Source organism: Grampus griseus (genome assembly GCF_964374135.1).
Source record: "Grampus griseus genome assembly, chromosome: 10".
NCBI classification, from domain to species: domain Eukaryota; kingdom Metazoa; phylum Chordata; class Mammalia; order Artiodactyla; family Delphinidae; genus Grampus; species Grampus griseus.
Genome location: NC_139004.1, coordinates 30,673,594 through 30,687,432, shown reverse-complemented (window position 1 = coordinate 30,687,432; position 13,839 = coordinate 30,673,594). Strand labels below are relative to the sequence as shown.

Below are 13,839 nucleotides of genomic sequence, written 5' to 3'. Positions count from 1 at the left end.
AGGCAGGAAGGCCCAGGCCTCCACGGTGCTCCCTCCCACAGCCCCAAGCCTGACACCAGGAATGACCAACTTCATGGGGGCTGGTTAGTTAGAAAAGGAAGTGGGAAGTTTCACTGGAGACAGAGCTTAGCTTTCATTTCAGCTCTGCTGATTACTAGTTGGTTACCCTGGACAGGTTAGCACCTTAGAAGTTAACTCATTAATAAAATGCATACCTCCAACTCCTCACCTTGGTGTCCACATGTAAAGAGACAGGTCTTTGCTGAGCACCACTGAACAGTGGCCACTGCTGCAGTTGCCACAATACCAAGGGAAAGCTTTGCAACTCCTCAGGGCTGCAAGCAGCCAGGGTCCAAGAATTCAGATTCCTTTCAAGCCCTCATCAGTGATTTACCAACGAATCACTGGTGCCTCACTTAGAATAAGAAATCATGCAGGAAATGTTGTCAGGAGGGCCTGCTCTGCTCTAATAATTTTGACTAAATGGCCACAGAACTTCGCAGCCAGGGAGCCTCTGACTTGGAGATGGGTCCCCTGAGGTCCCTTCTTTCATCCAGCGACAGAGGTCTGTGAACAGACGTGGAGCCCCCGTGTCTGGCTTGGTCCTGGGTGGACTCATTTTGGTAGGGGGGGAGGGCTGCGCTCCATCCCGGCTTCCTCCTGCTCTGAGCCGCAATTTCAGCTTCAGCTTCAGCTCAGGCTCGGGGCAGGTGCTGTGCAACCTGTTCTAAGAGTAGGCTTGCTCTGGCTGCGCTCCCTTCTGGCCCCAAGGCCTGCCACCTGCCTGTTCACTACCCACTCAGGCACCTGCGCTGGCTCTTCCCCTGGAGGTCCACGTGGCTCACACCCTCCCCCGGATGCCACCCCCACCCTTCCACACCCCGGTTCCGCTCTCTCTGCAGACCTCAGCCCCGTCTGACACCCTCTTCTTTCTCTTCGTTGCTGTTTCCCCACTGGAAGCAAACTCCACACGGGCAGGAAGTCTGGTTGGTTCTTGCCACATTCTCAGCAACTGACCAGTACCTGTTAGCTCACTTTATCAACAAATCACCAGAGACTTCATGAAAATGAGAAGTTGTTGTTAATGGAATAAGTGACACCAGAGAGGATGTACCTGGCTCTCATGACTTTTATGTGACAGTGAATGGATCTTGGTGGCCAGGGAGGCCTTGGTGGGCGCTCGGAACAGGCTGGCACACAGGGCCTGTTCAAGCACTCGTGGCGACGAGGAGAGCTCTGATCTGGATGCAGGGTGGCCTTTCAGCCCAGCGTGAGGGGTCAGACTAGTCATGGGGCACCCATTCCAGGCTGCTGGGAGGAGAAAGCCTGCTCTTTTTTAGGCAAAAGAACCTTCTGGAGCTTCCTATCCGCTGTGAAATACTTTTTAATGAACAATCACAGACGGGGCAGCCATGTCTTCACTTCACTAGCAGGGCCTTTTGCCAGGCCCACTTCTGCCTCCCCCAGCCCACATCTTCTTGTGTCCACTCAGAGCCCAGCCCAGGGCGGTCCTCCTCGGCTCAGCTGCTTGGCCTCCAGGCTCTAGTCCTCTGTTTACCTTCCGGGGAGGTTCTGCTCGCTCCTTCAGGGCTCCAGGCACTGGCCTGTCTGTTGTCTCTTTAGTCTCTGTGAGTCCCTGAGTGAGCCTGGATCAGAGCTTGTTGAGGGCATAGGCTCGGGCTGTACTGAGGGCAGCGTCCAGGTCAGCAGTGCTTCCGGTGCCCTGGGCCACCGCTCGAGAGCCCCAGGCCTTGCCCCCCATGTGGCTGCACACAGCCAGCGCCCAGGCCTCTGCGGTGAAGGCTGGCGTGGCACTCTGGGGACAGAAACAGAAGGGGCAGTGATGCAGAGCAGCCCTCCCTGCCACCATCCACTCAATGTACCTTTGAGAGTGGAGTCATGGCGCTGAGAACCCTCTCCCGAGCCGGACACATGGTGGGGGTAATCAGGCGAGGAGACAGGAGAGGGACGGGCTGGGAATGAGTGGAGGCTGATGAATGGCTGCTACCTGTTCGCAAGAAATGTGCAGCCTGGAGGCGGCGTGGTGGGAATTAAGGAGTCGTTTGGTGCCTTCGTGGGTGGGGTGGGGGAGGGGGTGGGTTAGGGAGAAGGAGGTGGTCCTATCCCCACCCTGGGGTATCTGCAGAGATGGCCTCTACCCAGCTGTGGCTCCCTCGTGTGGGAGGAATAAAAGGTGTGGAATCAGAGAGCTGGACCAGGAGACGGGTGGGGTGGAAGCTGCCCTCCCTCTTTCGTTACCTGGGCCACCTGACAGGCACACAGCACCTGCCCCAGAGGCTGGGGGCTGAGTAGCAGCACAGACGTGCTGGGCGCCTGCTTACACAGCTGCCGGACCACCTTCACCAGCACCTGCACAAGGGAGGGGAGATGGCGACCTCACAGCTCCCCGCACTCCCAGCTTCCTCCCTGCCAGGACTTTCCCCTCCCCAGACCCTGGGGCCATCCCCAATCGCAACACTTACTGAGAGGGACTCAGCGTAAACTGTGTCCACAATCAGGGGCCCCTCCGAGTGCTGCTGTAGCAGCTCCTGGGTTTTCTGTGCAGCCTGTGAGGCAGGAAGGACAGCACGGGGGTCGGGCTGGAAGGCAATCAGCCCCCAGTTCTGAACTGAGCCCCAGTCCAGAAATCCCCTCTCACGGCCCCCTTCCCCCAGCAAGGGTGCAGGGGTTCTGCCTAGAATGGCCTCCTTCTTTTGGGTCCCCGCTGTGTCCTTCCTCTCCCCCTTCACCTCCTCCCTTTCATCATAGCTCCAGGCCCCTACAAATAGGCCGCTGAAGGTGAAAGGACTAAGGCTGGAGCACAGATGGGTGAGAGGGGGCGGAGGGGGGAGGATCCACGGTCAAGGAGCAGTTAGGGCTGAGTGGCGCCATCAAGTCAGCTTCCTGGAGGGAGAGTCTGAGCCAGACCTGGGAGTCGGGGGAGAGGCCCAGTTTGGCAGAGAGCAAAGTGGGGAAATGGCCTGACGATGGCACTCAGCTGGCAGGAGAGGGGGGAGCTGCCACCCCCCCACCCCCCTGCCAGGCTTTGAGGCTTCTCAGCGTGCGTGCTAGAGCATCTCTGACCCTTGCTGGGTGTGCCTGGCATCTGCCCCCCTGGGTGCAGATGGACCTCCTCTTACCTGCCCCATTTCCAGTTTCCGGACGGCAGTGTTGGCACGCCGCCGTAGCGCCTTCAGTGTGGCCTGAAGCTCCCGCCGCTGCCACTGGGGCATCACGGCAGTGTCCACGGCCTATGGTCAGAAGCGGTACAACAATCCCTGCCCTCCCTGAGCCACGGTCTCTGAGGCAGGGACCACCAGCAAGGCCAGGGAAGAGACCACACCCACCACATCCCACCCTGCAGACAACCGACAAGTATCTGGGCCAGCTGAAGTCTAACAGGAATGCTGGGGAGAGACGGGCAGGGTCCAGGAATCCACGGGGAAGGGAACATGGCCAGGAGAGGGAGGGGACAGCTCCATGCTGGGGGTGGCCCTCACATCAATGAGTCGTCCCATCTCCTTGGACAGCCGCTGAGCCTCCACCACATCCCGGCTGCCCTGACTCAGCCGCGCTGCGGCTGCTTCTACCTCCTGGGCCAGGCTCTCGCCCACCTCTCGGGCCTGCAGGGAGGGAACCGGATGGTCAGGACTGCTTGGCTTACCTTCCCTCTCCAAGACAGGCACTCTCAACCCGTTGCTGGGCAGGACCAAGTTAGAAACACTGAACAATCAGGACCCATCAAGGTACCAAATAATCACAACAGATGCCAGCTGCCAGCAGCTGGTAGGGCCATCCTGGTGCTCAGGTATGAACACTGGTTCTGCTGCTGGGCATCCCCCGGCCTGAGAGCATCTGCTGTGTGTTCTCTGACCTCCATCCACACCCAGAAGCCTCCCAGGCTCTGCTGGCGTGCTGACCTGCTGGGCCTGCTCCCCAGTGATGGCCAGCAGGCGGGTGGTGCCCTTGGCGAGCTGGCGCTCCCCGATGATGACCAGGTCCCCTATAGCCCCTGTGCGTAGCAGGTGCCTGTGGGCAGAGGGAGGGAGGAGGAAGCCGTGGTGACGACGGGAGAGAAAAGAGCAGCCTGAGCTCCAAACCAGGGGCTGGTGGCTCCAAAGACCAGGGAAGGGAGGAGGTCCAGGGCCCCAGGCCAGAGCAGGCAGAGAGGAGTGACTCACGTCCCACAGCACAGCTCCACAGAAGTCTGCAGTGCGGCCTGGGAGGCTGGGTTCAGCGCCTGGGCCACAGGCACACCCACAGACACCACCCGCACAGGGTCTGGGTATACCTGACAGTGAGAGGGCACAGGTCTGTTAAGGGACCTGAGGGGAGGGGAGGGTGGGGGGGGCGGGCAGGCAACCTCCACCCCGTGGGCTCCCCCGGCACACCTCATCCAGAGAGCGCAGGCCGGGGACATGGGCAGTGCGTGCCAGGGCCACCTCCTCCATGTACACGGCCTCATCCTGCCCCACGGCCTTCTGCACAGTGCCCTCCACTGCCCGGAGCTGCTCTGGGGTCAATGGGGCCTGGGGGCGTTGGGGGGAAACAGACAGACCAACAGGCAGTCAGCCCCATGCCTGGGAGTGATGCATGAAGAAGCAGTCAGCGTTCACTGAACTACCCCCAGGTTCTAGAACAGGGGTTAGTACATAACGTGCTCAATACACATTTGTAGAGGTGACAATTCTTTTCTTTAGAAAGCTACCTGGGGGTTGGGCCTATCGGAAGCTGCAGGCCTTTCACTAGGCACTGAAAGTTGATGGAGAGACACAAAATGGAGGCCCTGGACTCAGGGAGCTTACAACAAGGGTCAGCCAGTGGAAGAGAAATACAGGATGGGGGAGACGCAGGAGCAAGGAGTAATCAGGTGGAACGAGATTTAGTCAGTGAGCACTTCCCAGAGGATTTGAGCCAGAGGTACAAGGAGACAGGATGGCAGTAAAGGGAGAGGGCAGCTCAGCCTGAGCAAGAATGGCCTGGGTGACAGCAGGGACAAGGAAGCTGGGTGGCTGGAGGTGAAGGGATGTCTCCACACACTGGCTAGCCTAACCCTCACTGGTGCAGGAGGAGCCTGATGGGAAGCCCCCCGCCCAACGCCCTCCAGTGACTGAACGAGGGGCAGCCCAGGCCCTCTTACTGGCCAAACTCCCACACTATCAGACTCCCTCTAAGCCCGTCGCCTCACTTGAAGGCTGCCCCTCTGTGCCCTGCTCACCTGCGTGGCCACGTCGAAGCGCAGCCACTCAGGATTGAGATGGGACCCTCGCTGCTCTGTGCCAGGGCCCAGGGCCTGCCGCAGCGCCCAGTTTAGTAGGTGGACGGCTGTGTGCTTCTCCATGCAGCTCAGACGCCAGGCCTGAAACACTTTTGTCACCCAGGGTCCTGGGTGTAGGTGGGGATGGGGAGAGAAAAGGGGCTGCAGGACGTCACGAACAGCAGGGGTGGGGTCCTCACCTCATCCACGTGCAGCTGTACCTGGTCCCCCACCTTTAGGCACTCAGGGGCTGCCACCTCATGCAGGATGAAGCCTCCGCAGACCTGCGCCCGAGCCACTGGGAATAGCACGTCCTGGGGGAGGGCAGGGCCAAGGCACTGAGTGCTTGCAGCCTCTCCCTCCCCTTGGTTCCCTTCTGGCTCAGGTCTGCCTCCTGCAGGAGGCTTTGTGTGTGAGCGGGGGCTGGGGGGGCTCACCTGCAGTCCCACCCGCACCAGATAGCCTCGGTCGGAAGCCTGACCTCCCTGTTCGGCGTAGAAGTTGGTTTTGTCCAGGAGGAGGCCACAGCGCTGGCCTTCCCCCACGGAGGCCACGGCTGTTCCATCCTCTGTATACAGCTGGAGCACCTGGGCCTCACAGGTGCCGAACTCTGCCAGGGCCAAGAATGGTTATCAGAGTTAGGCAGGGCTTGGGATGCAGGAGGTGGGTCTGTGCCTTCCTTGAAGTCAACAGGCACAGGGCTGGGGGGGGACTTCCAGCTGGGGCCCCCAGAGAACCCCGGTGGCTACCCCGGGGAAGGCACAGGCCTGGTAGCTGGTCTCTGATGTCCTTCCCAATCACGGTCAGGCAAGCCCGTGGCCACCCACCTCAGTCTAGGCTCTCACCATAACCGCCACTGGGTCGCAGGGAGTAGTTGTACTTGGGGCTGTCATCGGTTGGGGGCACCCCTTGGCGCTGTAGCGCCCCCAGCGCGTGGACGTCCAGCCGCAGTCCCTGCTCCTGAACTGGCTCGGCCTGCTGTGCCCGGTGCTGCGGGACAGGCGTGTGTGCACGGAAGGGGTGCACGGAGAGTGCAATGGGACTTGAGTCTCCGGAGAGCCCTGTCCCTGCCACACAGTTGTGTGAACACTACACCCCCTCTGGAATAAGCCCTCAGGCTGGGCTGGCTGCTAGAGACCCTGGGCTGGCTCGTGAACCACCCTCGTGTGGGGGTCTCAGGACCAGGCCTCCCTCACCCACTGCTGCCCCCGACGGCCCCTCTCTAGGACCTTGTGCTGACCTCTCCCCTTCTGCTACTCTGTGTGGCCCACTGAACTAGTGTTCCCCTCCATGGACTGTGGGCGGGGCCTGAGTGAGGGGACAGACCCTACCTCAGACTCCTGTTTCCCTCAATAGCTGCAGCTCCTCCCACAAGAACTCAGGGCTGGGGAAGGGGCCAACGTGTCCCAGCAGAGCCCTGTGTGGGAGTGCCCCAGCCTGTACCTGGGCCTCCTCCTGAGCCAGCCGCTCCAGTCCAGCAGAGTCCAGCTGCACCCCTTTCTCCTCCAGCATCAGTTTCACCAGGTCCAGGGGGAGCCCCAGGTTCCCAGACAGTGACAAGGACCAGGCCACTTCAGCTATGAGAAAGGAAGACGAGGGACGGAATGGGTGTTGAGGGAGGAGGGGCAGGATGGAGGGAGGGAGAAGAAGTGAGGGAGTAGTAAGGGCCAGGGCTTTTCTGACCACACAGAAGCCACTGGGTGCCAAGCACAAGTGCCCCCTCCCCACACCGGGGAGGCCCGGGAGAGGGGTCACCTTCAGGCCCCAAAGCCAGAGCTGGGGGTAGCCCAGGGCCCTCCCTTGGCATATGTGATTTCAAAGGAGGTGAGAAGCTCATTCTCGGCATGAAGCCAGCCTTGGAAAGCAGAGACCAGAGGCAGGGCCAGCTGGGCAGCACGTAAGTGAGGAGAAGCAGGGAGGTGCTGGAGAGAGAGTACGGGGAGAGGGACATGGGGGAGGAGGCGGGATGTGAGGCCTGGGCCTGGCTTGCCTAAGTGGGTCCCTCACACCTCGGCCAGGTGCCCTGCTCACCAGGGAACACATCGGAAGGCCCCAGGCGCCTCACGGTCCGCTCGATGATCCGCCGACCCTGCTGCAGGGAGGCCAGGAAGGCCGCCTCATCCTCTGACACCAGGCTGGCTATCTGAATGGGGGCAGGGCAGGGCTGGAGCTGGGTCTCCTGAGAGGGAGCCCCTCCGTCCCCCATCCAAATCCAGTACCTGGGCTGAGTTCCTCTGCAGTTCTGGATAAGCACCTCCCTGGGGGCGGCAGACAGGGCTGAGGAGGTGTCAGAAGCAACCAGCCCACTCTGCACCTCCACCCTGGGCCTCCCTGGGGACACCTGCCGTGGAGACTCAGAGAGGCTGATGGACGGGGGAGGGATCCAAATGGGGAACCAGTTTCTCTGGAGGGAGGGGCACTGATACGGGCAGAAGGGGGTCCCGAGGTCAAAGGCTCAGCAGCCTGGGCCGGAAGGCCTCCTGAAGGCTCCCTGCTGTTTGTAAGCCCACTGACAGGACGCTGGGCTGGACATTTAGGGTGGGGAACCCAGGCCGGGGCACTGTATGGGCTCAGCGACAGGCTCCCTGAGACCCCAGGGAGGCCCAGGGAAGTGAGGAAGCTCTGCCCTTACCAGTGTCTCCACCACTACAGGCACCAGGCTGCCCAGGAAGCCAGGTGGTGCCCGCAACAACTCTGTAGAGAACCGCACGGCTCGACGGAGGAGCCGACGAAGTACCAGCCTAGAAGGATTCAGAGCCCAGATGAGCCCCCAGCAGCCCCTGGTCAGCAGGGAGGGGAGAGGGGAGGGCAAGGTCCAGAGTGTGTGCTCGCTTCCCCCTCCTCCTGCCATCTCAACCCGACCCACCTCTCCATCTCCTCCCTCCTCTCCCCTGCAACCCCCAGCAGCCCCTGCCCCTGCTGTAGCCCTTCCAGACTCACGGTGCACCAGACATCCCAGGAGAGACGCCATCGGCGATGCAGATGCTGAGTGTGCGGATGTGGTCAGCCACCACACGGTACGCTGTGTCTGTGTGCCCCTCGTCTGCTGCCCCGACCCGGCCCGAGTAAGGGGGTGCCCCGCAACCCTGGGAAGCAGGAGAGGAGACATGGCTGCCGGCCCTGCCTGCCCTGGCCCAGGAGGGACACTCTCCATCACTCCTGGAGCATCTGCCCTCACCCCTAAAGCTGACCGCATCTGGAATGGCCTGGGCCAGAGAAGCTTCAAAGGTGAAAGAGAGCCAGTCCCTGCCTCCTGGGGCCCACATTCAGCACAGACAAGGAGCACAGCTGTGATCATTTACTGAATTTCTATTATCAGAACCGGGTGGGTACTTGAATGATATGGTGTCTAATCCCTAAAACTTCCTGTTCTGGGAGGTGTTAAAGTGGAAAGTGGAAAGTGGAGAAGAAAAACAAAACAAAACAAAGACTAGACCAAAAAAAAGTGGAAAAAAATAAAAACAAACAAAAAAAGAGGAAAGTGAGACTCAGAGGAGCTAAGTTCTACAAGGGCACACAATTCAAGAGCAGATCTGAGATTTGAACCAGGACTGTCCCACCCGGGTGCTCTTCATTCCCCACACCTGCCTCTACAGCCTCTATGGGCGCAGGGAAGGAGTGTGTGAGCTGTGAATACATTAAGCTGTGCCCCAAAGCAGAGTGCTTGGTTCATCCAGCTCCAAACCTGTCTCTTCCCCAAGCTTCCCCCTCTCAATAAACAGTCCTGCCATTCACCACATTACTCAAGTCAAAAACTCAGGAGCCAGGCTTGACTTTCTTTCCTCTCCCCATCCAATCCATCAGTGGGGCCTTTTGTGTCTACCTCCATGAGATCTCTCAAATCAACCTACTTTTCTCCACTTCCACTGCTACCAACCTAAGCCATACCCTATTATCTTTCCTCAACTATGAAATAGGCTCCCAATTGGTTTCTCAGCTTCTGCTCTGGTCTCCTTCCAGCCTATCCTTCACACGGCAACAGGAGTGGCCTTTTAAAAGTGTCAGTCAGATCGTGCCCCTCCTGCCTTGGAGCCCATCTCACCACATTTAGAATAAAAGACTCACTTTGGACTTCAAGGCCCCACAAGATCTGACTCCTGCCTTCCTCTCTGTGGTAGACTGTTTGCAAAATTGGCCACAGTCCTTCCCTTTCCTGTGTGCATGCCACTTTGCAGCGTGACTTTACAGGTGCTTCCTATCAAGGAATAGAATTTATTTCTCCATCCCTTGGATCTGGGCTAGACTTGTGACTTGCTTTGGCCAACAGAATGTGGTGGAAATGACACTGTTCTGAGCCCAGGCCTCAAGAGGCCTCATGTGCTTCCACTCTCCTTCTTGGAACCTTGCCAAGCTGTCATGCGAACAGGCCCGAGCTACCCTGCTGGATGATAAACATACAACCCGGTCATCGCCACAGCCCTAAACTGACAGCCAGCCAACTCCCAGAAGTAGAGCTGCCTAGCAGCTGACCACAGATGCATGAGTGAGCTCATACAGGACCAAGAGGGACCCAGCTGAGCCCAGCCTACATTGCTTGTCCACAGTCTCGTATGCTATATAAATGGTTGTTGCTTTCAGCCACAAAATGTTAGGTGGTTTATTATACAGCAAGAGCGAACCCACACACACTCCAACTGTATCCCACGTGATTCTACTTTAGCTGGCTGGCCACTTTTTGTTCCTTTCCTGCACTAGGGCCTTGGTATTTGCTGTTGCCTCTGCCTGGAATGAGTTTCCTGTGGCTGATTCTTTCAGGTTTCAGCTCAGAGATATCTCCTTGGTGAGCCTTCCCCAAACATGTCATCTAAGATTCTTCTCTACCGCCGTCCCCTGCCAATTACTATCACCCAGGTGTACTGCCTATTCACAATCTGTAAACTGCTATCTTGTTCTTTTTTTTTTTTTTTTTTTTTGCGGTACGCGGGCCTCTCCTGTTGCGGAGCACAGGCTCCGGACGTGCAGGCTCAGCGGCCATGGCTCACGGGCCTACCTGCTCCGTGGCATGTGGGATCTTTCCAAACCGGGGCACGAACCCGTGTCCCCTGCATCGGCAGACGGACTCTCAACCACTGCGCCACCAGGGAAGCCCTATCTTGTTCTTTAATGCATTTATTTATTACCTATTTCTTAGGCTAGAATGTAATCTCCATGATCTCTTTTCTTTTTACTGCTGTATCTCCTGAACCAAGCACAAAGATTTCACACAAAGTAGGCACTCAACACATATTTTTTGAACAAATGAAGGAAGGAAGGAGTTAGGAGGAACATCAGGTAGTAAATATGAATCGGAGCCTCAAGTCTGACACCTTTGTATCCTTGGCTGGTCACCGTCCCCACAGGCAAGAAAATATTCTGAGTTCTCAACAAAGATGGAAAGCAATGGCAGTGAGCACTGGTGAGAGCAGGTCAGAGGGGCTTCTAGAAGGGAAGAAGTGGGCTCACCTGGTGTATGGCATTGAGCAGTGGGGAAAAGAGGTCGGTGTCGTAGGTGGAGCGTCTGCCTTGCAACACGGCCAGCAGCCTTTCCAGGCCCATTCCCGTGTCCACGTGCCGCTGGGGCAGGGGCTGCAGGCTTCCATCTTTCTCTCTGGCCAGGAAGGGTATGCAAGGTGAGGCCCCCCACAGGATTACAGGTATGAGGCAGACGCTCAAGTGGCATAAAGGGATGGGGGAGGGTCCTGGGGGGCTGACAATGGGAGGAACCAGAGGGCAGTATCATTCCCCCACCCCCACCCCCAAAAGCAGACGACGATGGCTTTGGGTCCCGTCCTTTCTCATTAAGAGTGATCTCCACCTTCACCCTCTGCTTGGGCCCTTGCCTGGACCCAGGCCTCCCCTTTCTGGGACACAATTCTTTGCTTTAGAAAGAGACATGTCAAGGCTGGTAGAAAATCTTAAGAGATCATCAAGTTCAACTCCATCATATAAGAGAGCAGAGTCTGGAGAGCAGCAGTGACTAGTTTCAACTGTTATGGGCAAAGACGAGGATCTGAAAAGTGTTTAGAAATATGCCTGGCACACTGTAAATGCCGTTTAAGTGTTTGTTTTTACAAAAAATGGATGAAAGTGTCCTGACTGCCGCCTTTTTCACTTCCAGTCAGGGAATTCCCTCCTGCTCTCGCACCCCATTACCTGTTGTGCTGCATGAAGACCAGATTCCAAAGCTCCACCAGCTGGGGGGCTCCCACCCCACCAGCCAGGTCATAGTGGATCTCAGTACAGGGCCCACAAGGGCCAGTATCCCCCATCTCCCAGAAGTTCTCCTGTGGTCCAAAGGAGAGCATGCGGCTGGCAGGCACCCTGGGAAGGAAGCCAGATGGGTGGTGGGGAGACAAAGGCAGAACCTGGGACCCCCTCTGCCAGGAGAACCCTTCCATTACGCTCAGCAGGAGGAGGAACAGGGCTGACCCTACAGTATCCCAGGATATGCCGAGACTCTCTGGTAGTCTCTATTTTCCAGTCCTCTTGTGCTCCAGGAGTGGACATAAGTGGGGGTGGACTCACCCTAACTTAAGCCAGATGTCCCTGCTCTCCAGGTCCGGGCCCAGCCCAGCCTTGGGGTCACCACCAAAGTAGGAGACCCAGAGCCTGTCCTCAGGGATCCCATAGACCTGAGTCAGCAGTTCCCAGGCCATGCTGCAAGCCTCCTCCTGCAGTGCAAACCCATTGGGAAGAGGAAAATGGGTGAGAAGAAGGCCCCACTGAAGTTCCAATCAAGCCACATGAGTTCAGCCCTCAGCTTAAGACAAAACCATTTCCACTTCCCACGCTGTTTCCAGAACAAGCCATGACTATTTCTAATTCTGAGTTTTTCCTGCATAGAAAGCTTCCTCCCTCTTCTGAATCCTACATTCTTTCAAGTCCCACCTTCTCCATGAAATCCTCTATCCACCCTAGCCTGGGATGATTTTTAACTCCTGCACTTTAGTATTGCTGTCTCACCATTTATTCATACAATAATTATTGACCAGCCATTAGGCAGGAGGCATAGTCCTGGCCCTCAAGGAGTTTACAACCCAATCAGGGAAACGAGACACATTCCTATTACAAGTGTTCATCTAGCACTTTGCCTCTGTGTCTGGTCTGAAGCCCTCCCTAAGCAGACTCTAAGAGCGGAGACAGGACTAACCTTGACCCCTTTCTTGGCTGACCACTGACCCTTTCCTAACTCCAGGGCTTCCTGGAGACTCACCTTAAAATATACCCCCCGAAAGGCCCAATTGCCAAGCATCTCAAAGAAGGTATGATGGGAAAGGTCTCGGCCCACATCCTCCAGGTCGCTGTGGCGTCCTCCAGCCCTCACACATTTCTGGCTGTTCGCCACACGTCGGAAGCCTGCCATCTCGCTTCGTGGATCCACAGTGCCCAGGAAGATTGGCTTGAACTGGAAACAGGTGAAGGGCGAGAGAGATATCCCAGACCCTCAGCAGAAGGGAAACGTGGAGGGTGTGGAGAGAGATGGTAGTTCAGAGTGAAGGCTGACCGTGCCCCTGAGAGCCCAGGGGGCAGATTGGGAGCGTGGGGGCGCCCATCTCTGGTGTGTCTGGGCAGACAAGGGGTAAATAAATCATGAAACAGAGACTCTGCTAGTAAAATAAGCAAGGTAAAAGAAGGAGGAATGCGTTGGTGGCTGGAAATAGAGCAAGTCTAGAGAGGGTAAGTGGTGCTCAAAGTCAAAAGCTTAGAGAACCCAGTCTAGCACGTAGCATGTGCTCAACATCTATTTTAATGAATGACTTGCCTTTATTTAAAGAACTAATAAACGAAGCCAGACTTCCCCCACGGGACTCCACACCCGCCATTCCTGGACCTAAAACTCAACCTCAACTCAGAAGTTGCCCGGTGGAGCCCTCTCCAAGCCCTAATTTGCGCCCCTATCTCGAAGCCTAACGACACACAGCCCTCTTTCCCCCGAAAGCTAGGAGCTCCGCCCTTAGCTTCTTTTGCCCAATCCCGCAACGCCTTTCTCTCAGGAACAAGTCATAAACTCCGCCCGGATCAGCGTGGCTCAGTCCCTACCTGGTTCATGCCAGCGTTGACGAAAAGCAAGCTGGGGTCGCCGCGGGGCCTCACGGAAGCGGACGGCACCAGGCGGTGGCCATGGCGGTCCCGAAAGAAGCTCAGGAAGGCGTCCCGCACGGCCGCGGCCTGGGTTGGAGGGGCCTCGGATGAGAGCGCCCGACGGCTGGGGCCCCGCCATTGCGGCGTCCTTCGAATGGCCCGCCGAAGTCGCCCGGCTGCAGCTGCCACCGACACCGCCATCTTAACTCGGGGCAATGACTTCACGGGGTCAAAGGGCAGTGCGGGATAGAAGGTAACTTGAGAAGGAGACCAGGCGTTTCCTACAGCGACGCCTGGCTAGAGGAGGAGTCAAAGCAGCTTCTGCCTCCGCGTGGAGGTGATTGGGAAGGAGGCGCCTGCCAGAGTCCATCCAACACAAGCGGCCTGGAACACAGTAGGCCCTTAATTCATTTGGCATTCAACAAATATTCATTGAGAGGTAACTGTGTGCCAGGCATTATTTTAGGCGCTTAAGGTCCATTAGTAACAAAACTGACAGGGAATTCCCTGGTGGTCCAGTG

The 13,839-nt window shown here is 57.5% G+C and overlaps 1 protein-coding gene across 1 annotated transcript; it reads right to left on the bottom strand.

The window, feature by feature from the left end:
* Positions 1–1,227: 1,227 nt before the first annotated feature.
* Positions 1,228–13,546, bottom strand: AARS2 (alanyl-tRNA synthetase 2, mitochondrial). Its single transcript, XM_082664625.1, has 22 exons — positions 13,277–13,546; positions 12,450–12,641; positions 11,762–11,907; positions 11,390–11,557; positions 10,700–10,844; positions 8,198–8,343; positions 7,890–7,998; positions 7,477–7,515; positions 7,289–7,400; positions 6,701–6,834; positions 6,103–6,247; positions 5,695–5,867; positions 5,458–5,571; positions 5,219–5,359; positions 4,392–4,529; positions 4,182–4,291; positions 3,921–4,029; positions 3,501–3,623; positions 3,141–3,251; positions 2,484–2,567; positions 2,260–2,370; positions 1,228–1,816 (listed from the first exon to the last, which is right to left on the bottom strand). The coding sequence occupies exons 1-22, from the start codon at positions 13,517–13,519 to the stop codon at positions 1,652–1,654; spliced, it is 2,958 nt and encodes a 985-aa protein (XP_082520751.1). The 5' UTR covers positions 13,520–13,546; the 3' UTR covers positions 1,228–1,651.
* Positions 13,547–13,839: the final 293 nt, after the last annotated feature.